This window comes from Molothrus ater, chromosome 9, assembly GCF_012460135.2.
Source record: "Molothrus ater isolate BHLD 08-10-18 breed brown headed cowbird chromosome 9, BPBGC_Mater_1.1, whole genome shotgun sequence".
Lineage (NCBI taxonomy): Eukaryota > Metazoa > Chordata > Aves > Passeriformes > Icteridae > Molothrus > Molothrus ater.
This window is the reverse complement of record NC_050486.2, coordinates 21450009-21476770: the sequence shown is the minus strand read 5'-3', so window position 1 is coordinate 21476770 and position 26762 is coordinate 21450009. Positions and strand designations below refer to the sequence as shown.

At 40.5% G+C, this 26762-nt stretch overlaps 1 protein-coding gene across 1 annotated transcript in view; it reads left to right on the top strand.

Annotated features, from left to right (window-relative positions):
* The window catches only part of EIF2B3 (eukaryotic translation initiation factor 2B subunit gamma), a 96990-nt gene that overhangs the window by 33700 nt on the left and 36528 nt on the right, over positions 1–26762 (top strand). The window contains exon 5 of the mRNA XM_036388104.2: positions 14676–14765. Within this exon, the coding sequence (XP_036243997.1) occupies positions 14676–14765 (90 nt within the window). The remainder of the gene's footprint in view (positions 1–14675; positions 14766–26762) is intronic.

The following is a 26762-nucleotide window of genomic DNA, read 5'->3' as shown; positions in this document are numbered from 1 at the left end:
TTTTTCGGTATGTCCTTGATAGTTGTTAGAAAAAAATGTTACTATGCTAGGGATATTATGTAGATTCCAGGCCTTCATATGTGATAGGGGTGACCATATGCCTGGGGGTAAAAAATTACTTTTACTGTCCTAGACAACTGTTGAATTAAAGTATTTGCAGAGAAGTCTGACCTTATTTCTTCCTAATCTGTTCTTCTGTTCGAAAAAAATAGAAGTGTTAATCTTTTTGTTGTTGAGAACCATTAAAATAAGCGACCTTTGTGGTTATGGAGGAAGAGTTCTCTGGGAGATCTGATGCTGGAAGGGATAAACTTCATACAAATTGGTGTGTTATCACCTGTTTGCATTAAGGATGCCTTGTAATTTACACACAAAGAGATCTCACCTCTCTGCTTGACTTTGTGACCTTGAGAAATCCACTTAATGTTAGTGTCTCACATTTTCTTTGCTTTTTAAAATGAATGCAGTATTTCTTTCCTGTGTCATAGGGGCATAACTTGTGAGCATTTATGTCAGTAGTGTAAATGTAAAATGCTGCTCTGAGTACAGGGTATTAACTGTTGGCTTTCCCGCACTCTGAGTCGGAATAGTACTTGTTAAAATGACCTGCAGGAAACAGCTGATCTAACACTGCATCCAGCCTGAACTACAGGTCATGTCTGAACCCAGATTTTCAGTTTCAGCGCTTGTATTTTTGCATGTCAGATATCTGTTGTATTTATGTCCTGTATCGTGTGTTACATTATTATGTAGCTCTTCTTACCACTCCACTGTCTCTAATTCCCTTTCAATGTTTTAATTCTCCTTTTTTTTCTTTTTTTTTTTTTTTTCTACAAGGGCACTGGACATGCAGTGAAAAATTAAATCTGTTTTCTTTTGCATTAAGTGCAAGCTGCTCCTCGTGGGTGTGCAGGGATTTGTATTCAGGTGCCTGACTCCTGGCATGCATCTGAGCTGGTTCTACACATGCTGGGTGAGTCTGGCAGGGCAGAGCAATGCCCCTGAGCTGACACCCAAGGGCTGCCAGGGCACCGCTGGGCGGGCGGAGCCGCCCCGGGGCTTGTGTGTCGTGGGGAAATAGCCGGAGGACTCCTTGGGAGGAGCCAGTCCCTCTGCAGAAAGAAACCCTTGTGTCATGTGGGCTTTGCCAGGTCCATATTGTTCTGCATAAAGGAGAAAAAATTATGTTTATGTTTCCTCAATTCTTGCATTTTCTTGCTGCTCTCTGCTTCCAGTTTGGTCTCCTGATGGCAGCTTTAAAATGCTGTGATGTCAGCTGTGGTTTTACCTGTATATATAGCTTTGGTCAGCACTTTCAGGATCCAGCAGAATACAAGTATCAAACAAGAGTATAATCTTTTATAATTCTTCAAATAGTTTATTTTCACAGCAGAAGAGTAATTCCCTTTAGAAGGTGATCACTTCAAAGACTAATTGCTTTCATTTCTCCTGAACATTTTAAAAACATGACAGATATTTTTGCAGGCAATCTGTTGTAAAACATCTTCCCAGTTGATTTGGGCAGCTTTGTATGATCTCCTTCTTCACTTTTTTTAATGTCAGTTTTATCCATAAACAGAAAGAGTGAATGCTTTCTGAATGACAGGTTATGGTAATAAAACAAAGTGATACTGCCCTACTGAATAGCGGCTTCATAAAGGTTGTGTGCATAAACAAAGTTATAATTAACCTGTAAATCAAGAATGCCACAAACAGCAGAAATGCCAGACTCCAGAGCTGAAATAACCTTGCAGTTCAATAGCCTGCTGCAAAGAAATCTGTCACTTTACCTGCTCCTTCATTTCTGTGTTTCAAGTTCTAGCTGATTGATTCACCATCTTGGAGGCAGTGGATGAAAGGTTATGAACTTGTCAATATGAGAAAAGTGGTTAGTACTGAGTACGAGTGAATGATCATTGCAAACTGCAGCACAATAATTTTACTTTGAAATCTCTCCTTTGCCTTCTTAATTTTCGTATATGGAAACACGTTGTGTTCACAGTGGAAGTGACTCACGAGTTCCAGTCAAGACTTCTGGAAGGCTTCAGTCTGCTACCTGCCATATGTCTGCATATCTACTGCTGATTTCACTGCTCTTCCAATGGCAATAAAAAAATTGGCCATGAGTCTTAATTCATGTCTCAGTGGAAATATCCAGAGTCTTAGGATATGGTATTTTAGGATATGGCTGTTTCCTAAGTTCTAGATACACTGACCTGTGAATGTTTTTATCATTGGGCAGTGCCTGAAAAGTTATTGTATGGTGAAGAGGTGAAAGCTGAACCAAATTGTTCAGCATCCAAAAGCTTGAAATGAGCAGGGGTTTTGGGAAGGTGATGTGAGGCCACCACCAGCTGTGTACTGTGCACAAAGGAGTGTTAAAGAGAACTGCAGTGTACACCAGGGAAAGGTGTTGTGGCTGTGTCTTTGCAAAGGCTGATCTGACTTCTCTGTGTTACAATTGTCGATCCCTTCTTGCTGGGTGCTGCGTGCATAGGGAAAATTAGATGAGGTTATAAAGAGCAGAAAAATTGATGAGCTTCAGAAGTATTCATTCAAGGTAGACACTGACTTGAACTTGGATGTTGTCTCTAAAAGTGAATAATGTCTTACTTACACAGCTGAATGTTCATTCCCAAAATTCTGGGATAATTTAGCTTTTATATCTATAGTGAGGAAGGATAAGCAATATCTGTACTCATGGGGATCAAAATGCAATGGGGGAAAAAAGGTGTATGAGAGCCCATTCTTAGTAGTCCTGTTTGTTACTTTAGGCAAAATTGTCACCCTCCCTGCCACTGCTTGTGTCCTGAAGAGAATCCATTGTTCACATCTCTGAGGACCATTGTCATCCTGTTGAATAGTAAGACCCAAAATTGAGATTGAGAGTTACCAAAAAGCAATAAGCCAGTGTTCTGCTGTTACTTGATCAGAGTGGGCTTATTTACTAAGCTAAGATTTTGACCACTTAGGGGTTTTTAGGCTTCTGAATACTGCTCATTAATGTAGTTATTTCATTGCTGAATGACAGCATATTTTTGTGCACTGATGTCAGTTCTAGTATTGTTTGAAAATGAGAGGTGTTTCTCCTTGCCAGAAGTAGAACTGTAGTATGGTTTGTACTTCCAGAAATTCCTTCATGGCTTCAGTTTGTGTTTGATTTTTGGCTGGTTTGCAAAAATATATGATCCAATCAATCTAGTCATGTTTTTAATTGAAAACATACATAGTTTGTGTATATTAAAAAAAGATCATTTGCATGTAGGGAAGAGCCCATGAAAGTGTGTTTGAGAATTCCTACTTGCATCTGGCATAGAAAAGTTTAGGCAATTATTTTGTGTGTGTCCACTGTGTATTTTTTTTCTTTTTTTATCAATGTACGTCAGAGGTCTGAACACAAATAAAGCATGCTATGCAGACTAATTAAATCAATGCCTCTGTGGAAGCAATTTAGTTTCTGGAATTGCTCTTCTAAATCAGAGATGTAAACAAAAGCCTAGTTATTTTTATATCATTTCCCTTTGCCTCATGTACGTGATTCTGGAAGTTGAAGACTTATATGTTTATGCCTCTTTTTACAGCAGAATATTTGCGTGGCTGAATTTTTATTGAAGCATAATTCCTGGTTTCCTTAAAGCTGAGCAGGACTACTGTATAGTGGGAACACCCATTAATTTGAGTTGCTGTGAAAGGCTTTTCACGTTAAAGCTGTCAAGGCAGCAAATTGTCCACAAGTGGTTTTTTTATTAAGAGTTGTTTGCTGCTTTTGTAGAAACAGCTGCTTCAGGCACAGAAAGTAAATTGGGAGCTTTTTCTGAAAGAAGGGTGTGCAAAGAACAGTTTAGCTGATGGGCTCTTACTGTCCCTCCTTCCTTCTCTACCTACCTAGGGATGATACCACTACCACTGCATTTTTTCTGTCCCCAGAGACTCCTTTTTTTCTGAGATTGGCTGCAGTTTGTTGTTTCTTGGTTGTAGTTTCCTCACAGACTATGAGCTCATTGTGCTGGTTCCTTTAAAATGTAGAACACAAAGATATTACCTGTCTTAAAAGTACAGAATGTGAAGGACTGTACACTTGAAGATCTGGTCCATTCTCCCATTAAATGTGCAATTCCAGCTTTCCAGAATAATGCTATTTTCTAGTGAAGTCCAATATAATAATAAAATCTATTTGTGAAGAGTGCAGCTTCTGTGGTGTGAAGAATCAGACCCACCTCTTCTGTTGCAGTGATAAAACTCCCTTTTATTTTTAATAGCAAATTATTTTGAGAGCAGAGCCCAGAAGCATGGAATTTTTAGAAGTAAAAATTTCACTTCTTCATGGTCTTTTAAGGCTTCCTGTTAATTTTTGTTGTACTTATTGCTTCTTACCTCTCTCCGTGTTTACTTTTTTTAACTGTCTCTGCAAAAGCAGCCATTGTAGACTTGGACCTTTTTAATGTTACTAGCACAGTCTAGAGGGTTAGCACAGGGCTTTATAGTTACAGATTGGTTCTAATACATTTTTTTCTTTATAAACTAAGGGCAGGACTGTACACGAAATCTGTTATTGTATTTGTGCTTTGTACTCATGCACTTGTTGACTGTTTTACAAGCCAGTAACGTAGTAGCCACAGGCTAGGAAGCTTGCCCAGAAATCTGGCATATTTAATTAGTGCTAGTAAACAAGCAGAGTTTCAAATTTAATTTTTCCTTCTTTAATTCCTATAAACCTCAAGCCATTTAAAACTTAATTTTGACACTAGTTTAGTTTATGCAGTTGGATAATACTGAAACAGTCTACAACCACAGACAGAATGTTCCCAGTCTTTTCCAAGCAAGAAGGGAATAAAAGTTGTTTTGTTTTAATAGTATCTGAGGTTGATGTAAAATTGTAAATGATAATCTTCGGGTCATCCGCTACCCATTTCTTTCTGTTAGGCTAAATGTTTCAAGATGAGGCAATGGTCCTACCATGAGTTTAGCCTTGCAAAGGGCAGGGGACTGGATTTGTTGCTGATCTGGTTTTTGTACAGAGAGCTCTTCTAAGAGAAAATGATGGAACATCTGAGCTCTGGTACTTGCCATGGCCAGTTTATTGCTTCTAGGCTGTGAGGTTTAAACTCACTGCCCCGGGTGGTATAAACAACAGAGGATTCAGTTGCTGTCTTCTCACTTGCTTTTCAATACCAACTTGTGATCTGTGCTGAAAATGGTTCTCTGCTGCTGCTTTCACTGTGAGGGACCACTGAAGTCTGGATTAATGACGTTTCTCTTATCTATTTAATTGCTAAAGCCACTCAGTCTCCAGATAAGTGATGTGCTGGGTGTCATAGCAATAAAATATGTGGTAATTCTGGCCAAAAACTGGACTTCATAACTGCAGCTAAAAATTTCAAAAATTAATATTGGAATTGTGAAAATACACAGATGAGCAGTGTTTTATTAGCTGTCCTGACAACTCTTCTTTCAAGACTGTGTTTTGGGGTTTTTTTTTTTGTTGTTTGTTTGGGGGTTTTTTGCCTACTTATTTATAAAGGCAGCTCCCACCTCAGCATGTGCTGAAGTGAGAAACTTCACTCTAGTGTATGTGAAGTTTCTCAGTCAGCAATAACTGTTCCAGAGAAGGAAGGAAACCTGCTCAAAATACCTTCTCTTTGCATTGAATTCACCAGGATTTTCTTCTGCAGTATTCTAATTGCTGTATGATCACTGTTCCAAAGGAGTAAAATTCTTCCAGCCCAACTTTAAGCTTTTATTCAGGTGCTACTAATGGGTGAAAGGTGAGAGAGATTCTTGGAAATCCAGCTCTGTCTTTAGTACAGTATGTTTTTGTTCATCTGGGCTTAATGCTATAGAGCTCCAACTTTAGCATCTTCCTGAAAGTGTTTTAGTTGTACGTTCAATTTCTTGTAGTAATAAGAAGCAGCAACTTCTGTTATAGCTATTAACAAGTCTGAAGATTTTAAATTGTGAGTAATCTGGTCTAACCAGAAACTAATCCAGTGTGGTTGTAACCACTGTGATTACTTGTTAAAAAAAATGCAAATTTAGACTTTGGGTGAATGTTAAGGTCATCTTGTGGTGATGATACTTTCTTGTGTCTAGTATTTTTTCCTTTTTTTTCCCTCTGATACTTACATTCCTCATTCCATGGTATTTCTAATTGTGTTTTGTAAAATGCCAGTTAGCTATTAATAGAAGTAATCATAAAGTTCTTCTGGGCTGAAAAGATGAGTGATGTCTGTCAGTGGCTTCAGTCTGACTTCAGTTCTCCTTTGGCTTTCAATTCTGCTGTCACTCTGCAAAAAGAATGTTACACTTGCTAATTTTAAGACATTCTTTTAATTAAGTCTTGTTTGATACTGTCAAAATATTAGTTGATAAATTGTATAGGTTCTTTTAAACTAGAAAAAAGCATAAGTATATCTGTATTTCTTGTGTGATGTCCCTATCACCTGGGGAGTTTTACAGCAGGACTGGCTGTACTCTACAATAGTTGATGTCCCAAGCTCTGATGACTCTCACTGTCCTGAGATCTCACAGCTCAAGGTTGATGCTGCCTTAAATCTGAGCTAGCATGTCTCTGAGGGTGTATCTGAATACACAGGCTGTGTCATGACTTCAGTATAACCAAGTCAGGAAACCCCTCTGTTTTCCTGTAGGGAAGCAGGATTCATGAAGTCTGAGTGCTGATTCCTTAGAAGAATTTCCTCAACATGTATTTTTGTTTTATGTACCTTTTCAGCAGTGCCAAGGTGTGGAGCAGCCTGTGCCCTGACAGTCACAGCCAGACTCCCTCCACAGTGGCTGCAGAGCCAAGTTCTGTGCCTACTTTAATTTCTGGCTGAGATAAAGCTGTTCTCATTACCTAATTAAGTATTTGACACTTGCAGTTATTGGGATCTTGTCAGTATGAAGAGTGGTTGCCATGTCAAGTGGTAAAGTGTTGAGGTTCCAGTGGAATTGAGATGTGAGTAGATATGGTAGTAAAAGCTTATTGTGAACCAAAACTGAGGCAGAAGCAGTAGTTGCAAAAATCAACAAAAGCCCCACAGGTCAAAGCATCAGCTAAGGAAGCTACAGACCATCAAGGAGCAGGAACAAAGTATAATTCACTTAATTAGCATTGCCAGGCTTAAGGCAGAAAGGCTGGATTTACAAGTTTGGATTTGAGTAGATTTTGGTAATAAAAACAATAACACTTAAATTTTGCCCATCTTTGGACTCAAAGTTCAATGTCTTCTTGTTTTCTGAACTCTATGTTTTGGTGGGAGCCAGATGCTGCTTTGTCTAACATGTAGTCTTCCTTCTAACCCTAATGACCTGCTATCAGGCTCTTGTCAGGTTGTTCTTTAGTCTGGTGAAATTTAACTTTCTTGAATGCAAATATGTTCTACAGAAAGAGAGATTTTTAATTTTAATAAGCTGGTGGTGCAGAAGTAGCTGATTCTCATGAGGTACCTGAACAGCAACTCACAATGGGAAACCCAAGGATGTGTGTGACAGCTTCAATTTGTTCTGCTCCTGGGCCCTGTGAAGTGCAAGGGAAACATTTATGCTTATTTTAACTTTGGAGGCTTTTTTTTGCTTATGCTTTTACTTACAATTTAAAGTTAGAGGAGGAAAAATTTCTTTTTGCCTATATATTTTAGTAGCCCAAAGATATGCCCTTACCTTAAATTCCCAAATTTTGCAGATCATATATTCTAAGTAGAACCCACCTTACCTGGGAAGTGCAGAAGGTCTTCAGAGCCTCGTCATGTAAGGCTCATGCTGCAAGTACAGTTTTATTTGCCTTTGAGTCCAGGCCAGTGGCATGAAGAAATTGTCAGCCTTGCTGTGTTTAAGCTACATATTGCTCATGACCTGCAGCTTTGACCTAGTATTCAGTTTCCCATGCATTTACTGTAATTATTTGATTTAAAAAAATATATCATATGTCTACTGCTTAGCCCTTAGGGACTGATGTAGGAGGGATCAGCAGGAGCTGCTGTTCTTCAGTAGCCTCTATACAATCCTCCAGCTTCAGTTGTTATCTTAAAACTTGTTCCTCTGAAGTGTTGTCATCCTTTCAGCCCTGGTGATTTTAGGGAACAATTATTTACTGAGGTGAATTTCCATGAAGCAGAAAGCAAAATGGGCTGAAAATTGGAAATTATTAGGGTTGCCAGGTGCAGACTTCTAGCTCTTTCTCCTTCTTCAGCAAAGAAAGCATTTCCCAAAGCTCGATTAAATCTCTTAAATCACAGTTTAGCCCAGCATAAGAAAAATAAGCTCAAACACCAGATCTGAACTAAGTGACTAAGCCATGTCCCGTTGTGTTGGAATTGAATTGGTTATAGCACACAATAATCTACTTTATTGTCATCCTGGCCTTAACTGTAGCATAAGATGATTACATTGAATGTGTATAATAATAAGGCTTACACTTTGTATATAGCCCTTTAAATATTTTGGCAGACCATAGAAAGAACCTTTACATGCAAGGCTTGATTAATCCTTTTCCTCTGTGTATAGAACAAGTAGCTGCCAGAGCTCAAGGGTAAAACCTATTAATAATGTCTCTGGCAGTCCCCGCCCTCCTTCACAGTGTATTCTCTTCTGTTCACACCAAACTCCAGGCTTATTATCATTTTGGTCTCTCTCTTTTGCTTTCCCAGTTTACACATAGCAATCAGGGTATTCTAGCAGAATAGTATCTAGTATAAAAGTGTCTAGTATAAAATATTTGCATGAACTCTGTTTTTCTAGTGACAGGGAAAGAGAAAAGGGGTGGTAGTGTTGTGGGCAGCCTGGCCCCTGCGTTGTTTCCTACAGCTGTTCACACTCAGTATGGTAGAGAAGATCCTTGGAACCAAGTTTAGGGAAGTGCTTTCACAGGCAGCTGTGTCTGCTGTGCTCCCAGGGGGATGCACGTGCATCCAGAAACGTGGCCATGCAGCCCCCAGGGAGCACTCCTCTGACTTGGGGTGGCTGAGGAATTACTGTTGTTCTGGTTTTCATATGGGAAAGCTGAAGCAGGATGAAGAAAAACATTTTTTATAGGTTCATGTGATGGGGTGGCTGTGCAACCATTGGCATCCTTGCTCTTCAGCATCAACATCTAAAGAGATGTTAACTTTAAAACACAGCGTTGTTGCCAAGAAAATTACTTTCTACAGAGAGGTCACACTAGCTTGTTGTAAACCATTACTGACCTTGAGCAAATATTAATCCTGAGTTCTGACTGCTAACCTATACTCTTTATACCAGAGAAAATGATTTAATCTTTGGCTTTCCATGAAGGTTAGTTCCTTTACCAAAAAGTTTTCAGCATGTTTTTGTCAAAAGTGAGTTCAGAGTTTGTATTATAGTCTCATGGGTATATTAATAACATAATACAACAAAGAAAAGTGGCATGTGGTGAAGGTTTTAAGTGAAAAATATTTATTATTCAGAAGGCTTTCAAGCAACTTAGGTCACCAGATCAATAAAACATTTTCATTTGGAAAATACTTCCCATTTCTGGTGCAGTGTCTCTTAGCAGCAGCAGCTGTGGGGATGAGAGGTGGGGAATTGTTACCAGAACTGCAGTGTCCTGTCCTCCCTTGCGAGATCCTCCATGGACCAAAGCAAATTTTGCCCTCCTGCCTTTTTAAATAAGGTTGTTACAAAAGTACAGCGGGGGAACAGAGGTCAGGGGCGTCCAGGGCTCATGGCATGTGTTGGGAGACACCTCATAGTAGCCTACGCCGTGTAGAGCTCTTGGGGCCCCATTGCTGGGGTGTTCCTCAGCCAGAACTGAAGCAGTCCCACCCAAGAAGTCGCATCCTCTGCCTCCCCTCTGCCCACCCTCCTCTGCCTCGTCGGGGGGGCTCGGCCGGCCCCGCCACCACAGCTCTGCAGCCCAGAGGTGGCAGCATTTCACCAGTGGGCAAAGCAGCCCCGGCACACAGAGGGGACATTCATGGGGATAAGTGCTTTGGGATCTTTTTGGCCAAAAGCACTGTGTAAAAAAAAAAAGAAAAAAAAAAATTAAGGTCATAAGGTGTCTGGGATTTTTGAAGAGCCAGTGTAACAGTGGTCTTTTATTATTAGTGAGTTTACAGCCAAGAGCTGTCCCGTAAATGAGCAATGCGATTTAGGGATTATTTTTTTTTCCTTTAAAAGCAGGAACGCTTGAGACATTAAAGGTGGTCTGGCAGCTTTTGCTGTGAGACTTCTCTTCATGTTGATCTGTACACTGGCTTTGTATCAACACGAGAGCACCATGTTCTTGCAGACAGGCAGGGGTCAGCACTGTGTTTGACCTGGACCGCACGCTGCTTCATGCAAGAGCACAGTTCATGGTGTGGGGACAGGAAGAATGTGATAGAGTGTTTGGCTATATGGACTATGTGAGCTACATGCCATTAGTTAGAAAAGATGCAAGTGTGGAATGTGTAGTTTGCACATAGCTTGCTGTTATTTATTTACTTTGAAATGATGGGAAGGAAGATTAACTAATACCCGTGAGCCCACCTGATGTAATTCAGGTGTAGGTTTAGGAGCCAGGTTAATAGCAGGTATGATTAGATTTTTATTGTGTCATTGCCTGGATTAGTGTTAGAGTACGGACAGCCTCAGGTCCTTGAGCTTATTTAAAGACCTTCATATTTTCCGTCAACAGCTGTATGAAGTTAGGGAAAGGGAGGCCATGGGATTTCTCTTTCTCAGCTAGTTTATTTGTGAGGTGGTGAGGTTAATGTGGCAATATCCCATGCTTAGTAGAGAGGCTTTTTGGCTTTAAGCATTGTGTGTGCTCCCTTCAGATTTATGATTTTGACCCCAGTCTGGCATTATCACACTGTCAGTGGGAGTATGGAGCTGGTTGGAACCTCCAGCTCTTGGTGGTAATCTCTCTTAATTAGTTTACAGTTGAAACTATTGTCCGACTTCTTGCCTTTAAACAAGGGAAGTTTGCTCTATCAGTGGTTGTTTTCCCTGAGGGAGGAAATCCTGAGGGGGGTTATCAGGGAAAGAAAAGCTCTGGGCTCCACTTTCAAAGCAATGCCATGTATGAAGCATGCATCAATCCTGTTAGTACTGCTTATTATTTCACAATGGCGTGTCAGGAATTACAGGCACAGACTTTTCTAAGGACTCTTGCAGACCTTTATGCACTCTCATCCTGAGTCAGGATTTTGTGGAATTATGTGCTAATAAAAGCTAATTTTACACATTGAAATTGCTCTTTTAATCTTTCCCTGACTTCTCCACAGATCTCTCCTAGCCTTCTAATTGTCGACTTTCTGCCAGGGAGCCCTCCGTGCCTCATCATTAGGACTAAAATCTGCCGTCAGTTAACACACAGAGCTTATAAGTGGGAGCAGCCCCCTCCCTTGCATGGGAGCACAGACAGTAATAGACACTATAGTGGCAGCACCAAAGGGAGTTTTACTGTGTATTTTAATGACTTGTGCTTGATTACATTTGCTAGATTGAACTGAAGTTCATTTAGTAATTAGTATGATTCTTACAGGGTACAAATTTGACATTCCTCCCTCATTAAAGAGCTCCAACAATGGCTGTTGCAACTTTCATCTCAAGGGTGACCCTCTCAGATACATATCCAGTCTTTTTCTTTTGATAAACCACCCAACCTGGCATTCATTAACACTTAACCATCTGCAGCCAGCCCCTCCTAGTACCTTCTCTCTGGCTTTGATGATATAATTAAAAGCCTTCTGTATTATCTCCCTCGAAGCAGTAAGTCTAGGTGCGTCAGCTCCTGCATTGTTTGTTATTGGATTCTCTCTGTATCAGCTGTTCTTGAACATGCTCATTTTTCATATGTTGTAAAGATTAGCTGATGGAGTGGGAGATCAGAGGCATGAGACGGGAGCGTGGCTCTCAGTATTAGTAACCAGATGCTCATTTGAAATGGTGATGGGGTTTGCCATTATCTGTTAGATTATTTGGCTACTTTGCTTTTACCTGAAGATAAACTGGTTTAAGCACTAGTCAATGAAAATGAGCATCATCTTTAGTGGCTTGTTATGATAGAGTGCTCTTATCAGTCTGGTTTAGTGTGGCTATTCTCTTATTGAGCCTGGTTTACAGAAATCACAGCTTTGTTTATGCATGTGCCCAAACTTGCCTGTTTGACCTTTGAAGCTGTGATTATAATATTAATCTATGGGACTATTCTGTTGCAAATCACTTAGGTGGTCTGTATTTTAGAGGATTTCATTGTGGGACCTCCCTCTTGTCCAGCATGATGTCCCATTATTGTTAGTATATTCTACATTGAAAGCTAACTCAGACTGGTGTTTCAGTACATCTTCTGTCTGGCTGCTTTTTGTAGGGGTTGTTTTGTGTGTGATTGAGGAGCTGGGATAGCACTGTGCTACTATTTGTCCACTTCCACTGATTTTGTATAACTTTATAACAAAGTTGCATAGATACAGAAAATCTTGGTAGAATGCTTGCATGCAGATACAAACTTCAGCCCACAAATCCTCCGTGTCCTGTGGTGTAGCTAAATAGCATTATTCCAGTTTGCAGGTGGGGAGACTGCATGTGTGAGAGCCACACAGACACTGGCAACAGAACCAGCATTTACTGGGGAATTTCTGTTGTACAGCATTGCTTGATGCCTAGCCCCTGCAGCTTCCTCTGCCTGGTGTTTAAGGGGGAGTGTATGAAAAATCTTGAATAGGAAGAGAAAAAAACTGGCATGCTGGCAGTAAAGAAATTTTGTCTTGTTTGTCATCTTCAGGTTAAAAATTGGATTTTTTCCTCCCATTTTTGCCTTTCCTTCCTATGTTCCATCTGTTTCTATATTTTTACATGTTTATTGCCTGTTGCATTGATTTGTTTATTTTCCCAGTAAACTATTATATTAATTGCATAAATACAAAGGAACCCTTCTCAGAGAAGGTAGGAAATTTTTCCCTCTCACACATGCACAAAAAGTGGAAACCATTCTCAGGATGCAGAGCAGGAGAGAATCTGCTGACTTCCAACTACAAGATCTCATTAAAATTAGTGGATTCCCTATCCTCTTTGCATAAGGAACATTGCTGTTTGGGCTGCCTTCCACAGCAACATCTGGGCCACTGATAACATCAGTACTGGAGCATTGCTAGGTGAGCTCATGTTTTGTTAATGAAGTAATCTACTGAAAGTGCATATATCATTTTCTAGTACCACATACTTCACTGCAAAGTGTTGTACTACTATTATAGGAGCTTTCCTTTTGCAAATGGGACTTCAGGAATTTTGTTATAGTCAAAAATATGCGTAGCTTGAATGGCATGCTTGAGAAATGCCACATAAGTCATGAAATGTTAAGACTTAAATACTTTGGTAGTTCAAGGCATTAATTGAAAAATGCACTGAAAAATGGCTTACTAGAACACCTGATGTTCTTGGTAACTTTGGTATTAATAAATATTTGGTGTGGTAGTATTGGTTTACTGTTTATACTTGTATGCATGCCCAATTTGTGAGTGATCCTTCTGCTGAGCTAACTACATAATAAAAGTGATCATGATCACAAACATCTGACTTTAGCATGTTCTGGAATAAGCAAACCAAGTTGGATAGAGTACACTGATAAAATATGTTCATTCAAGCTTAATTATGAAATCCAGACATCAAAGGAAGCAAAATGAAAACAGAGACAATTTCAGGTGTAGATTGAAATTTCTCTCCTTAATAGCCTCTGACCGTGAGTGTCTTGAACAACTGTATGAATGTCTTGAACAACTCAGCATAGTCCCTGACTGTTGTTGTGTTTTGTCTTTTTTAATCTGCAGGCTAAATATTCTTGTGGCTTTTTTGTTCTGAGAACAGTGGCAAATTCAGGCAGCCAGAATGGTCTCAAATGAGGCCACAGATTTCTGGAAGGGAAAGTAATATTGGCTTTAAATATCTAGCTGGTTTGAAACAGGTTCCAAAAAGGGTTTCCATTATCCAAGAACGAGAAAGCATAAAGAGAAGCAATAGAAGCAGTCAATGAGTCTTTATGGTTTAAACTTTGTTCTTAAAATTTTGAAGCTACCAGAGATTCCTGAGGTTCTGAATATTAACCTGACACTGCTCCAAAAGCAAAGACTTCCCTGTTTGGCTTATGATGAGTGGGAGTTTTACTGATCTTTCCCACCTTACTGGGCTGGATAGCCAAATGCTTTGTAATTGAGCTGTGGCAATCATTTGTAATGTGTAGCGTAAGATAGGTGAGCAGACCCCATCTCCTTCCCCTCTTCCCCTCCAGGAAGTGTTGGAGAAAATACAGTAGTGTTGTTGTGTTTGCTAGCAGAACATGCCCAGCCTTGCATATATATTAAGGCAGGCACTTAGCCAGAAGCTTTGAATTATTGTACCCTGACATTACCCACTGTAACTTTTAGCACTCTGGGCCCATTACTTTGGCTTCCTGCCCAGTAATGTGCAATTTCCACTTACATGAGAAGATGTAGCAGGAGTAATGACTCCTTGGAGGAGGTGTTTTCTTTTGCAGCAAATCAGCCCAGGGCCAGCAGGTGTAAGTTTATAGACACAGCCCAATAATGGCAGCCTGAGCTCTTCTGTTCCAGCAATCCTGTTCTATGGAAAGGAACAAACCTTTGCACGCTTGTCAGTATCCCCTGACCTCATTGCAAAGTCAAGCTCTTGTAAACAGCCATGCAAAAGCTCCATGATTTCCCTTCTTTATTCTTTTCCAGGCACCCCAGAATGCACATCAGAACAGGGCTGATGGATGCCCATCTCTACTGTCTGAAGAAATATGTGGTAGACTTTCTGGTAGAAAACAGGTAAGAAACCAAGCAACACACAAGGTAGTAGCAGGAGTTTGCATTGAACTATGGTTTACACCAGAGCTTTTAAAGGAATTTTTTCCCATTAAATTAGTGCTAGCATAAAAAAGAAATATAAAAAAAAAAAGTAGCATAAAATAGAAATATAAAAGAAACCAGTTTTCAAAATATTTTAACTATACTAAAAGAAGTGCCAAGAATTATGTCTGAGTCTCTTAATATGATCTTTTTGAAAAAACAAAACTAAACAAAAATCCCAGCAAAAGCGAACACTAACATTTTTGTCTCTTTTATGCATTCCTTCTTTTTCTAATGTATCTGTTCTTTTTGGCTGCTCATTTTACCGGGGCTTCCCTATTGTTAGGCTTGTGAATACATTTCTGACCTTTGATTTCCCCCACCACAGTCTGTTTTGGTCTTTTGCAATCACCTTCCCTCTGCCCCTTCACATCCACCACCACTGCAGGTGGGCTATCTCTGTAGCATCCTATGTTTTAGCTTGTGATATTCCTCTGTCAAAACTCTGAGACCACCCACTGAGACTAAGAAAAACATCCATTTATGGAAGTGGAGAAGGATCTTAGCTATAATATTTCATGAAACAGACAAAAAAAAGCCCCCTGTTTGTCTTTTAAAAACAAACAAATGAACACTCCCCCTCACAGTAAGTAGTTCAGTTTTGGAATTATGTCCCGTTCCTAGACTTTTTATAGCCCTCTCATGCCCATTACATATACTGAATGCTCACTGAGTTCTCAAGAGTTTTTCTACCCTTTTAAGTAAGATAAAAGATACAGGGGCTAAGTGTTGTGTTCATAGTACATTTTCTTAGCAGATAAACTGACATGTGAAAAAACATTGAGGGTGGGAGATTTATGTTAGTCTTGACCATGTACAAATCTGGTGATACAGCTGGATACATGCTTGAAGGAGCTCTTCCAGAATAAGGGTCTGTGAGTGAGTTAAAATTAAGTGGAAGATCTGTGTTAACCCTGAGGGCAGTTTCTTACCACGCATAAGAATAAGGCTTAGCCAACACTTGGGTACACAGGGGCATTGTACAAGTTATTTTAGTTCCCACTTGTGTACAGAAACTTGTGAAAGGTAAGAAAGCTTCAGGAGCAGCAGATGCTTTAAACCTGAAATAAACCATTTATTTAGTGTATTTTAGAAAGTTGGTGAGGGTTTGGAATTCTCATTCTTCCTGTGGTAGCATGAAGCAGTGTTTACAACTTTCTTTTGTCATAATACAGCATGTAGGACTCATTTCTTAAAATCCTAGCACCTAGTTTTGCTGGGATTAGACATTTCTGGAATATTAGATATTTCACACATTCAGTTATTTTTCCCTGGTATTTAATTTTGTTTTGAATTTAGATCTGTGGGACAAGGATGGTCCTTGTCAGATATGTTACTCAGAGAGGTGTAAATAGCAGTAACTTCAGATTTCAATTTTTTTAATGCTATTTCAGTGGAAACTGGTGAGACCTTTGACTTTGTCAGTCAGGATTTTGCCTTGTATTAACCAAAGCCAGTAGAGTAAAACTTTACTAGTTGCCCTCAGATCCCCATAGAAGAAAACTACTGACTTTTTTCAAGTATGACCGACTAGGTGGTTTTTTTTGTTGTTTTTATAGCAAGGTTATTCTCTTTCTTCACTATTTTTTGAAGCAGTGCTGCTTTTCTGTGACACTTGCATGACAAATAGATCATTACAGCAGCTACACAGCATTTCTTAAGACCTGATAGCAACATCTGGCTTACTGATGGTAGATAGCTGCTTCATTCTCTTTATTACACAAATGCTGCTTATTCAGTCAATTGAGAGAGTCAATTGCAAGTAATGTGCTTAACTGGCAAATCTGGGGAATGGGACTTTTGCCATGAGGAATAACTTCAGCTTTCAGACTTCTGGCACTGGTGGGCATTTGCAGCTTGTTTTTCTTCTCTGAGGAAGGGGAGGACAGTGCATACCCAAGGATCTTTCCATGTTTGGCAGCAATATGCCAAGACTTTTGAAAGACTCTTGGGATTTTTTTTTTTGCCTCAAAAATACTGACATCTACATAATTGTTTGGGTTTAAGGATTCTTTTTAATACTTTGGTTTTTAGTCCAGAAAGAACTTACAGTAAGATTTTGCCTCTCTGCAGTTCTGCACTAGGACTGGAGAAGCTCAGATGCCTTGTTTAAGTTGTGCGTGTTTAAAACTAACAGCAGGGACTGAAGGGAACAGTGAAGCTCTTGTACAGTGCCAGGAAGTACTGACACAGTGTACTTCCTCAATATTACAATATTTACATTGTGTTAATATTTTAACAGCGGGGTTTGATGGCAGGCAGAACACCTTTTTTCATTGTTTGTAGCTCAGTGAAGCATTTACATTTTTTCAAATGTTTTTTTGACAGACAAAAGTTGAAAAGATGTTGCCCAGCAGTAAAAAATTCAGTTGCTACAACTGGCTTTTGTAGAGGAAAATTATGATTACTTCCAGGTTGAAGCATTATGTGAAAACTGATGTGGTTATCTGTATGGGATCAGTTTCTTCTTCAGTGAGTCCCAGCTTAGCTGCAAAGATATGGCAAGAACAAGCTCTGCCTGGGTGAATCTAACTTGTTTATAGCTGTACCTGTAAGAGTAATTGGCATTCAGATTAATATATGTGCTGTAAATAAAGTAAAAAGTCACGAGCAACTAATATAAAAACGGGAGAAAATGGCTAAACCTTGGTTCTGTCTAACTATAAAAATCTCGCTTTAGGATTTGGAACAACTTTGTTGAGTGGCAGCTTTGGAAAAAGGCTGAATATTCGACTACAAGATGAAGTCATGATACCAAGGGTTTTTTCATTAGCTTTATCACTGTCTTGCTTTGTGGTACTAGACAGATCCTTTGATTTTTCTATGCATTTGTTTCCTCTTCTGGGTGAGATTGTTTGGAAAATAATCAGCATTTGTTTGGCAGCAGTGAGATTCTATGATGAGAGATGTTAGGAGAGGTCAAAATACTGTTTGGTAGCCTGTAACTCAGTTTGTAGTCCTTTAATGCATTTTTATGAACTATTTTAAAAGACCTGAATTTATGATTATCCTGCCTGAAGTTTTACTGCTCTATCGCAATTCAAATTCTTGAGTTTTAAAAGGCAGAACTTGCTAGTGCCTTTGAATAAAAGTCAGAGGAAATATTCTGTTTATTAGAACACCCTCAAATATGTATGTCCAGACAAAAATAAAAAATACTATGCCCCTAATGTAATTTAAACCTGGGGAATTTATTTTTCAGGAATGAAACTGCTTTTTCTTTCCTCTCCTAGGAGGAAAAAATGCATTTTGGCAGTTAAATCTCCATCTATCACTCATCCACTAGTTCAGCACTGGATCCTAGTGAAATCAAGTGTGCAAGGGTCCTACCCTGTCCAAATCTACCAAGCGAAACACTCATGGTTCCATGCTGGCTTGGGCAACAGCTGAAGAAATTCTTGCCCATAGCAATTTATTTCCTGCGGCTGGAATTTCTTCCTCCTCTTCTTTCCGTACTTCTGCTTCACAAGGGTAGGTTGATTAAAAGATGCTCTTTAATCAGCTGCAGTGCACTGGCAGCCTCTGCACAGGGGTGCCAGTATGGGACTGGGAACTCTGCCCTGGGATGGGCATCTCCATCCCTGCATCTGCAGTGGATACCCAGTCACTGCTGACTGCTGGGTCTGTCCGCATGAGATTCACAACAGGTCACAGACCATACCCTGCTACCAGCTGGATTTATCCTGTCTGAACAGAAACTGTGACCTCAATATGAAGCAGCTCTTGTTTGGCTGAATTTTCTGCTGGTGGTACCTGGCCCCCGGGGTTTATTTCAGCGGAGGCCTTTGATTCTTCACCAGGTTCCTTTCTTCATCAGTGAAATTAGACTTGCTGAGGTTGCTCTTGGTGGAGAGTGTGGAGTTGTATCACACCTCCACATGGGAGAGAAGTCAGTTAAAAATATGAGCTCTTTGTATTTAGGTGAGAGCTTTCCTTTCCTCAGCATTTCCTCTTTCAGAGCAAAGCCAGCCCAGGGATCTCATAGCTGCCACACTTTGTGGCGTGGGAAGACAAGCAAGCAGAGGCTGTGTGTGCTGCTGGAGCTGCTCTGCCAGCCCAGGGCAGGGACAGTTGAAGGTGAACACCTGCACCACACGGTGAACTGCACAATATTGCTTTTCTTAAAGCGCTCGTTGCATGCGCTGAGCCAGCAGCGAGACAGCAGCAGAGGCTGTAGCTGGCTGGGGGCACGGCTCCACCCCACAGCTGGCGGGCCTCACACCCCTGGGGCCCTGCAGTGGCAGCCAGCACAGTAGCCAGTCCCTTTTTTGGCACTCTCCTGAGTGCTAGGTTGGAATCCTGCCTCGCTGCTGCATTCGGAGCAGATGGAAGAAGAGAGTCCTTATTCCCTTTCCCCCTGAAGTTCACGTGGAGCAGAGGGCAGGATGTGCCGCGTGAGCCCCGCGTGCTGCACTGACATGTGCTGCTATTTCTTTGCTGTGCGCTGACAGTTGGCTTGCTAACAATCCCAGCAAAGCTGCTACCAGGAGAAATGTGATCAAAGGGAAGTTGCATGGTAGTTTGTGTTCTGCTTTTCCTGAAAATTTCTAAAGCTTTGGTTGGCCTGGTGAAGTAAGATACATAATTGAGAGGAGGGCAGAGGGGAGATAGGTATAGAGCAACCCCTTTCCTTGTGAAGTTTTAACATGGAAAATTCAAACCTGCTTTGGAAATTTAAGTCTTGAAGATATGTCTCTACATATCCTATGAATATGCTTAAGAACATACCTAACATGCATTTATAATACATGTATACATGAATGGCATTGTGCCCAAAGTCAGTTGTGCAGGTACAGATGGCAGCATTTGTTATATTTGTTAGAATTTTACCATGCTCGCAGCTGAAACCTGTAGGCATATGGGGACTGCTGTTTTCACCCCTCATTGAGGTAGACCACAAAGTCCAAAGCCAGATCAAGGCTACCTAAAGCAAAGCAGTATGTGGTCCTAATCAATAAGGTCCCCAAAATAATTTTTCTCAAATTTCATCAGTGCAGAGCTTATTTGGTATATGAGGAATATACTAATCCAACCTTAGTTACAGGTTGAGCATACAAAAAGCCACATTTAAAAATACTAACTTTGTTAATTGTAGCACTTGCCAATTAATAAATGCCACAGCTGAGGCTCCTTTTGCAACTTTTTGCTTTTGTTTTTCCCACATATTATGTTACAGCCTCAGTTACATGACTTTGTACCTTGTTTGGGGTTTTTTTTCCCATCCGTGACCATTGCATCGTTTATTGCCTGAGATGTTTACTGAAGGAGACACTGTTCAGTGTTGTACATAACTTTTGTAGTTCAGGTGAAGGCCACCAGCCTTAATCCCTGTTTAAACCATGTTCTGAAGATAAGTCAAATACTTTGTTTTGGAAAGGTAAAAGTAAATATGTTCCTCTTGGTGCTCATCACTGATTCTGTAACGCCCATTAACTCTTTTCAGCGCGTCTATTAGTGAAGCTGTGGCTTTCCCCTTCTGAAAGTGGGAAACCAGGGTACACAAGAGCTGAGGTTTGAAGCATCTTTGTCTTAAGTATGCCATTTTTCACTTATTAATGTTATACAGGGAGCTCGTAATGTTGAAAAAGTCTTTTCCATTGATGATAGCTGTTGCAGGCTAATAATCAGTGGCAACCTGCAGAAATTAGATTTATGTTCTGGATGCAGCACCATCCATAAAATCCTCTGACAGAACAGAATTGCAAAAAAAAAAAAAAGTAAAACTCAGTTCTTCAGGCATCATTCATTTGTCTTACATCTTAGCAGTTCTTTTCTCCTCTTGAAGCCCTCTGCCTTGTACATTTAACACACATGTTCTAACAAATGAGGCATTCTTCTGCCTCATTACACAAAGGTGATCCATCCCCAGGGCATAGTCCACCTTTGCATTTGGTGAAGAAGAGATTGAGATTGGGGAGAGAGGAAAAGTAGGTGTGTTTTTAAGGATTGTATCATAATGTGAACACACAAGGTCTTAATTGAGGTATAAGCAGCATGCTTCTAGCTTTTCTTAATTTGAGTGCCCAAACTGTTACCACGATATTCTTTTAATGTGTGTATATATATATTTATGTATGTGACACTTCTAGAATTAATCAGTGAGTCTACTGTGACTCCTGCTAACAGACTAGCTGTTATCAGCATAGATTTATCACCTTTCAGGTCAGCCACCAGAAAGAGATGGGATGCTCTAGACTTCAAAGAATATCCATCTCAGCATTTATAACCTTGGCCCAAAGCATATCTGTTTCTCTGTGAAACAGAGCACAAATACTTCAATTGCCTTGCAGAAAAGAGAGAATGGAGCATGCCCAAGGTAGAAGTACTTCTACCTTTTAGAAGTAAAAAAACCCAAACCAAACAGGTCTCTTCCAAGCTTGTGCAAACTGTGTTTTTTCAGACTGAGCCTGGTGTAGTATGGGCACTTTTCCTGTTTACAAATGTAATGCCCAGACGAAAAGACAACCCTGTGCTGTGCCAAATTCTAAGCTTGGAAATGCAAGAGCTTTTCAGCACAGCAGATGAAATATTTTTAACATGATCAAAACAAAGGGGTTTTTCCATAATTTTGTTCTTGGAAATAGCTGAGACATTTTTGATGACGCTATCCAAAAAATAATCAGCTTGAGGGAAACACCTGGCATGGGTAATTTCAGCCAAAACAGTTACAGTTTGGCAAAGTTTACAAACAGATGAAAACAGAAACTTAAAATAGGAAATTCTGGGCAATTTTTCTTCAGGCACCCTAGTTGCACCACCTCTGAATGGTGGTCATTTTAGATTTGGTGGAGGCAGATGCCACTGTGTGTTGGCTCAGATGTTCTGGGTTCTCTGTTCTCCACCTGAGTGTCACATGCACTTTGTGACATAGGATCTTCAGGCTTCATTTCTAAAGACTGTGTAGGCATGTAAAACAAAATTGACAACACACATGTTCCTCTTATATATTAGGACTTTTCACATACTTTTATGGTGTCCTTCCCCCTTTTTCCCTCACCCCTCTTCCCCCACCCCTCTTCCTCCTAAAACCACGTAAAATTTTATTGTGTTTAGTAATGTGTTTTGAAAATCACCATTTTGTCCAGAATCTAGTCCTTCTGAAATTTTGGATGTAGAAAAAGCCACAGTTTCCCAGGTACAGTCACCTGGGAAGTGGGCAGCTCTTCCTGTGGCCAGAAGGATCAATTGTGGTACTGGAAAGGCAAGAATGACAAACAGCAGCACTGTGCTCACGTCAAAAGGTCTGAGTTAGCAATTCACAGTGCCTTATCCTGGGAATGCTGAGTGCTGCCATCTTGCCTGCCACCAGGGAAATCCACTTTCCCTGGGGAGCCCTCCTCTCAGGGTGCACCCTGTGAGGGTCTGAGCTGTAGCTAAGAAAACAAATCAGCTTTCTGCAGTTCTTCCAGTGCTGGAGAGCCGCCTGCCAGAATCTGCCAGTTGAGAAACTCTTTTCTGAACTGAGCAAATTTGCAGTAAACTTTATAGCCAAAGTCAGTATGATTTGTTTACAAAGTTAAACACTGGGGTTTGGGTTGGTATTTTTTTCTTAAACTGCTGAAATAAATAAGAGCAAATTGTGTGAGGTCATAGTACTCTGCCTTTCCAAACTGTTTCAGCTGCAATCCCAGAGCACACTTCTCTGCTCGGCTCCCCTCTGCTGTGTCCAGAGAGCCTCTGCTGGGCCAGCACCAAGAGGGGAGAGGAGGTTTTGCTGTCTCAGTGCTGTGTTGGGAGATCTGTGGCCATGAAAAGTGCTGCAGCAGAGCCACCCTTCTCCTCCCTCAATAAAGGGCAGGGCAGTGTGAGATCTTTGGAAACTGGAGGTGTGAGTGACTGTCTCTGGAGCTCCTGCTTGGATGGCTGTGTGCTCTGCTGTACACAAAGGCCCCTGCAGGTTTATATTAAGGTACTGCCCAGACTAAACCAGTGCATTTTTTTCTTTTTCCCCTCTAAATGCCTTTTTTATCATTCAGGCTGTCACCTGTGTTTCCTGGCAAGGGCTGCTGGCTGGGGGAGGTCTGGCAGAGCTGAACACCCAGCTTTGGTGGTCTTTGTGTGGCTGCCTGAAAGATGGCTTAAAACAGGACCTGCTCTGTGAATACCTGCAAGTTAACATGTGTCAGCCGTGTGGCTGGAAGGTTTCTCCTTTGCTGTAAGGAGAGATTTTATAATGAATACTTTCCTTGTGATTAAAACGGAAAAATAAACAAATAGCTCCTACAGGAAGTATACTGTGTGAAGTCAGGGCAAATAGATTGTAGCTTTTCAAACAAGGAAGAGAAAAAGGGGGAAAAACACCCCACAGTCAACCCAACCCAGGCTCCTCCTTAGTGCATTTAATCTATTACAATGTGAAATGGCAATTCATCTTCCCCATTTCCTTTCCTTGTCAAACATATCCAGCTGTTGGAGCTTTCCCTGCTCCTTACTAGAAATGCCAGGATTTAAAATTTGTTGATGTCCTCATCCTCCAGGGTATCATTACTGCTATCATCTTTCCATGGTACCAATCAAGCTTACTCCTGAAACCTCAGGGGGAAAAGCCCTAATGATCTAAACTAGATTTAAACACATTATGATTTTCAGCAAATGCCTTCTGTAAGAAATACAATTCCTTTTCCTGTTGGCAGACTACCTGGGAGTAGACGTATCTTTGGATGTGCTGCATTGGAGCTAATGCTGCTCCTAATGCAAATTTTTTCTAAGGTAAATGTTAAAATGTGTCAGTTTTGTTCTCTTACTGTGATTTACAGCATCATATTATGACCCTTTGGATTCTGTAAAAAAAGTAAATAAGTAAAAAAAGTAAATAAAGGAAGGGCATGAAAGATGTCATTCAATTATAGAATCATAGAAATATTTAGATTGGGGAGGAATGTCTAGCAAGATCTAGTCCAGCCTCCAGCTCAAGTCTAACTCTTGTGTTGCTCAGGGTTTTTTTTGCAGTTGAGTTTTGAAAATCTCTAAGGATGGAAACTGGCCCTTGTCCCAGGACTGTACCACTCACTGAAAAGTTATTTTCTTTATGTCCCAACTGGAATTTCCCTTGTTGCAGCTTGCATCTGTTGCCTCTTGCTCTCTCACTGTGCACCTCTTGGAAGTCTCTGTCTGTCTTTTGTATCACTTCAATTGTGGTAGTGGAAAATGGTAATCAGATTCCCCCACAGCCCTCTCTTCTCCAGGCTGAACAAACTCAGCTCCCCCAGCTTCTCCCTCTGTGTCATCTGCTCTTGGCCCTCTTGGTGGCCTCAGCTGGGCTTGTTCTGATCTGATAATAAACATTAAAAATGGTTAACTATTTTTCCACTGTTTGATGCAGTTTCAGTTTCCTTGGGTAACCTTCAGTCAAGCTGACTTTTGTCTTCACACGAGATGTGATTTCAGAGCCAAGAAGTAATTAGTTTACCCATCTTTGTGTGCTTTTTTCCCATTGATTTTTTCCTTCTTAAATCGTTGCCACTTGGGCAGTATCACCCTAAACATTCCTTTATCAATGCAGTACATTTTCTGTACCCAGCATTACTTGCATGTAAGAAAATACTTTGGGTAAAGTTACTATCTTGCCTTGCTGGGCATCTCCCTGTGAGGATACAATCCTTATACTATGATATCATATATGTGTCTCTTGCAGTGAAAAACATAATTCCCTTGTATTCTTCATTCAGATGATCTGAATGTACAATTTTCAAGATTCAAAAGAAAACATTTTTTCTTTTCTGTCCCTCTCTGTTTTGCTTCTAAATCTCTTCTTCCACAACACCTCAGTCACTGATATATCCTTCTGAAATGCTGAGTCCCCTTTTACTGACAGGTTGAATTTTGGGTAAAGACAGAAAACAATTATTGTCTTCCTAGTATTTCGCTTTTTCTTGTAGTTTTGTTTTTTTTTTTTATTCTGGGTGTTCAATGTTAAATTTCATTGTGCCTTAGCAGGGCAAATGAAACATGAACAATCATAAATATGTCTCTAACACTCTTGCTGACTTTATTATTGCATTGAGTTATTGTTGTGGGAGACTTCTAACTTCCTGCCTGTAGATGGGACAGTAAATGCTACCAGTGATGATAGGGCACTTATACATGAATAGAGTAGCTAAGAAGTGTCTTCCTTAAGTTAGTGAACCATCATTCAATCAGTATTGGTACTCTGAGTTCCCTTTTGGATGTGATAAGGAGCCTAGAGCATGAGGTACAGGTTGATCTTAGAACAATCTTGAATCGAAGAGGAGCAACTGTGAATTTCTTTACTTAAAGTGAAAAAAAACTAAAAAAAAACAAAAGAAGTATAACATTTTAAATAGTCTATGGGAAAAGCTGAATGCTGTCTAGTTAAGCTACTCGTTTTGAAGAAGTCCAAGAGCTGAATGGAGAGGAGTGATATTTCCCCTAAATCAAAGATGCAGAGATGAACTGTAGCTCCCACAGCATTTTACACCAAGCTTTTATGGATTAATACCACCTGGGAAGAATATTATGAATACAAGCTGTCTCATGAAAAAGAGGAGATGGGATTCATTGGCCAAAAAGCTTTCAAAGTTCTTCAAGAAAGGATAAAGTGAAGACAAAAAAAAAAGTTTAGTCTTATCACTGGCAGAAGATCATGTTGCAAACACCATGGTAAAAAGAACAGAAGAGTTGTCCTACAGGGAGGGGTGGAGCAAGGATTAGCAATGAGTATAGAGGATAGGAGGTAAGGTAGAGTGATTGCTGGGGAGAAGGGTATAGAAATGGTACTTGTATAGGTGGAAGCTGGATTGAATTGCACATCAGAGCTTCCAGTTTATTTCCCAGACTGCTGAGAGAAATTAGTCAAACTGAGGATAGATCCGTTTGATTGCAGACCACCAAACACAGTATCTGCATGGAGAAAGAGCAAAGTCATGTGGGCATCTCCAGTGCCTGTGATGCAATACCAGTGAAGTGGGGTGGAAGAGATTGCCCATGTGAAGCTAGAGCCGTGTCTGGATTTTCTGACACTTACATGTTTTATACAAGTCTGAAGTGTTTAAATACATAATTATGCACCTAAAGTTTACATAACTCACCGGTTTATGGATACATGTCAGCCTTATCAAATGCATCGTATATGTGTGTGTTTGTTTAGGCAAATTGTCAGAATGCCTGTTTCTTTTTCAGAGAAGGAGCCTAATTTCAAAAGCCCTTAGAAAAAAGTTGGTAAGTCAGACACAGATGGCTGCAAAGGCGGAGGTGGGAGAGAAACGGGAAAGATGAGTTCTGGCAAGGAGTCCCATTTGTTGCAGGTGCGCTTGTTTCAGAAGAATGGGATGCTGTCTGGGAATGAATGAGATCCATTCCTCAGCAGTGTGTACAACCTGCCAAACACCCTGGGTGGCCTCCGACGGCCTCAGAGGCTTTTGGTCAGAGAGAAGTTCTAAAAATGTCTAAACTTGCTGGCATTCCTGTGCAAAAGCTGTGTTAGTTGGGAGCTGTGGGGTGTTGCTGGCTGTTTGGCAAGTGGGCAGAGTTAAGGTTACTAAGATGACCTGAGCTGAGTGTGCACACGCTTTCAAAGGATTTGAGTATGTAATTGAGGAGTTTTAATTTCTGTGGTCAATTTTTCAGAAAGCTGCCTCGTTTCCCAAAGGGCTTTTTGGCAGAAGTGGAAGTTAGATCCCTGCTCCTTTAACTGCATCCAGACTTGGTGGAACTTGAGAACAGCTTTTATGTGGTTTGCATCCATACCATCCCTTTCATACTTTGATCTGGTTTCTCGCCATGTTATGGTGCCTGTGACTGTCACTTGCGTGTCTTCTGCTTTCCCTCCATCATCCAGAATGTGAGGTTTTGGTGGTGATTCTGCAGTTTTGGGAAGTCATTCATAAACCTGAGCCTGCAAAGCTGTGCAGTTTTACTGGCTTGCTGTGTAATGGCTTTTGAATGAGTCATGCACGT